The sequence below is a fragment of the Myotis davidii genome, unplaced genomic scaffold (genome assembly GCF_000327345.1).
Source record: "Myotis davidii unplaced genomic scaffold, ASM32734v1 scaffold370, whole genome shotgun sequence".
NCBI lineage: Eukaryota > Metazoa > Chordata > Mammalia > Chiroptera > Vespertilionidae > Myotis > Myotis davidii.
This window is the reverse complement of record NW_006288615.1, coordinates 14405258-14408704: the sequence shown is the minus strand read 5'-3', so window position 1 is coordinate 14408704 and position 3447 is coordinate 14405258. Positions and strand designations below refer to the sequence as shown.

The 3447-nt window shown below is 47.0% G+C and overlaps 1 protein-coding gene across 1 annotated transcript in view; it reads left to right on the top strand.

Annotated features, from left to right (window-relative positions):
• Positions 1-1711, top strand: part of HOXD4 (homeobox D4) — a 5106-nt gene extending 3395 nt beyond the window's left edge. The window contains exon 3 of the mRNA XM_015561823.1: positions 458-1711. Within this exon, the coding sequence (XP_015417309.1) occupies positions 458-799 (342 nt within the window). The 3' untranslated portion in view covers positions 800-1711. The remainder of the gene's footprint in view (positions 1-457) is intronic.
• Positions 1712-3447: the final 1736 nt, after the last annotated feature.

Below are 3447 nucleotides of genomic sequence, written 5' to 3'. Positions count from 1 at the left end.
GGGTGCGGATGGGTGTGGGCGCGTGGAGCTTCAGTGGGCACCTCAGTTACTCTCTCCATAAATTTTTATAGCTGGGGGAGCAGGCCGGGACCATGTGGCTGGCTGCATGTCTGTGGGCAAAAAGGGGGGTGGAGATGGAGGTGGGAGGAGGATTCCATTTTCAGAACAGAGGCTCCACGGTGGAGAGCAATGGGGGCTTTCCAAAATGCTTGGAAATTCCGGAGCTTTCGGTGGGCCGGGGAGATGGGAGCACAGTTGGGGATCCCCGCCTGCCAGCGTGGGGGAGTGGGTTGGTGTGATGAGGTGGTAGGAGCGAGCGTGTGTGCTGGGGGAGAGGGCGGGAGGGAGGGAGAGCGGCTGGGAGCGCTGGGAGGGCCTGGGGCGCGCCAGGAAGTGAGCGCGTTGGCCAGGGGCCTAACTAGTGGCCGGCCAGGCGCTGACCTGACCGTGCGGTCTGTTTTGTCTCTCAGTGAACCCCAACTACACCGGCGGGGAGCCCAAGCGGTCCCGGACAGCGTACACCCGGCAGCAAGTCCTAGAACTGGAAAAGGAATTTCATTTTAACAGGTATCTGACGCGGCGCCGTCGGATTGAAATCGCTCACACCTTGTGTCTGTCTGAGCGCCAGATCAAGATCTGGTTCCAGAACCGGAGGATGAAGTGGAAAAAAGACCACAAGCTGCCCAACACCAAAGGCAGGTCCTCGTCCTCCTCGTCCTCCTGCTCCTCCTCGGCCGCCCCAGGCCAGCATTTGCAGCCTTTGGCCAAGGACCACCACACGGACCTGACGACCTTATAGAAGTGGGGACCCTGGGCCCATCCCTCCCTGCGCTCCCGGCTGAGCCGAAGCCGTAGGGGCAGGCCCGGCCTGCTGTCACCTCGCTGGGCTCTAAGGTACTGTAGGGTGGACCTGGGACGTGCAGGCCGTCCTTGGACTAGGTTAGCATCCTGCCCGAGGGCAGCCCCCTGCCTGGAGCGGGTCTGGGGGTGGGAGAGGGATGGGACTCTCTCTCTAAGTATATGATCATATGGCAGGAGCTACTGAGAACATAAAACCTTGGCGAGTCATTAAACTCATGAAAATCTCCGCTGTTGGATTTTGAATTTACAAGTGAAGGTTGAATGCTTTACCCCAGTGTGAATTTGAACATCCTCCCCCACCCCACCCCTCCAGGGATGCTGTGGTTTAATAATGTGGGGGAGTCAGGCCGCAGGTTAGACACCCCTGTGCGAGGTGCTTTCAATGGAAGCAGGAGAGCTGTGCCAGGATTTCTGAACTTTCTGGGTTGTCTGTATAATTTCCAGTGTGAAATTATATATATTGTTCCCACTGGCCCATGCCCAAAGAAATGAGTCTAAGAAGGAAGTGGAAACGGGTTGTTTTAGGTTTAGATTATATTTGCTTAAATATTTATTTGGTGGGGAATGGGGTACAGAAATAACTGACATCTTAATGCCAAAAAACCTTAAGATGGTGAAAGGGTCCAAATTTCAGGGAACAGAATCAGAGATGTGTGGACTTACTTCAGGCTGTAACTGGCATTTTGAACCCCACCCCCTCCCCATTCCCCGGAAATGTGTGTAGGGGCCCTTAACCCTTCTAGAGGGAAGCAAAGAGTCCAATCTGAGTTGCATTCTTGAAAATATATTTCCACATGTGCTTTTTTCAGCACTGTGCTACAACCAGTATTAAAGGTTGTTAAAGGAAAGGGGGAAAAGAAAGAAACAAATGGTCCAACATTTTCCTTCTGGGGAAAGAAAACAAAACCTCTGTTCTGGGTCATTTGATAATGACCAAATTTTCTGTTCCAACTGGATTCCAAATGCCCAAATAGCCCATCTAGCAATATTTTATAAGAACTGGTGTATGGCCTATTTGGGAGAAGGGGGTGTGCAGTGGGAAGAAAGTGGGAAGTAGAGGAAGTCTTACTTTAAAAAGGAAAAAAACAAAAAACTAATTGAATCTAGAAGTCCACGAAAGTTGGTCTTAGGGTTTTTCCCTGAAGTTTTTATTTTTAAAGCAAACCTTAAGGGAGTTTTTCTCAATCCATTAGTTAGAAGCAGAAATTGTAAAAGTACAAAAGTTTTCAGGCCCTCTTTCTTGCCTTGAGAAGAGTGGTTTAAAACAATCGCTCTCAAACAACAGAAGAGATATTTTTTAATCATTTTTCTTATGCCTTGCCTGGGAAGGGGCCAGAGCTCATTTTTCTAAAATGTTGACCCGTAGGGTTAAGGGGATAGAGTCCAAGGTAATGACCAGGGTTTATATACTCAAAGGAAACGGGGCTTCGAAGGTTTAAACCCCAAAGCCTGGGGCTCCAAAAAGAAACCCCAGGTTATAGCTACCAAAAAGTGACAAAAGCAGGGAGGGATAAAGGGTGAGCTTAAAAGAGAGACTCAGAATTGGGGTTATTTTTTTTTTTCAGTGCTCCTGAACACTTTAGTAGGTTTCAGTGGTAATTAAAAATACATTGAGGTGTAGGGGAAAGAAAAGATTTTCTCTGCAGCCATGTTCTTTGGTTCAGTGTCTCCTGAGAGTTGAGGGCAGGTATTCACTGGAGTCCCTAGGCTGAAATTCCACTTCTCTAAAGTATCTTCCAAGCCTTGGTCTTTTGTATTAGACCCTGGGGACAGCTCTTTGTTCCTCTTTGGGGTGAGCCTGGCTCTCAGACTTGCACATGGCAATACTTGAATATCGGCACGTCGGGATATTAAAGATGGATATTCCTGCATTATTCACATCATTGTTTCTATGACAAAAAGCACAGAGTTCATACATAGTCAAGATGTCTTTTTTCTGACACCCTCACGTTGAGAAGCTGAAAAGGTATTTTACTGAAGTTCGGGGCTAAATTACAGAATCAGGTTCATCCAGAGGACAAATTTTCTGTTCGATTAGCTGTATTTCAGCCGGGAGGACTGACCTCTAAACCCTTAACCTTTTGGACTCTAACTACCCTTCTCTTCTTTTTTTTCCCCCCCTCTGACATGGAGAGTGGTCTTTGGATGTAACAGTTGAAAAGAGCAGTTATCCTTGGACAAGTTGGAAAGTTGCTAAGATTCTTTCTTAAAACCCAGATCTGTGAATACATTTCACGTCTCCTTGGGAGGGGGTAAAAGTATGTTTTCACAACAACCAACTACTACTATACAAGGGGTGGGCAAAAGTAGGTTTACAGTGTAATACAAATAAGTGATACAATAATTAATAATAATACAAGAATAAATTCTATTCCTCACACTTACACCTGTAAACCTACTTTTGCCTACCCCTATATACTGTAGAGATTATTTATAGATTCCCCCTTTCCTAAAAGTTCAGGTTACTTAACCCAGCTTTAGGCCAAATGCCAAAACTACTTAAACACCTTCACCCCTGTCCCAATATAAAGCCAAGAGGAAAGTTTTGATGAAGAAAATCCAAGCTCATTCTCAAACATAGCCCCA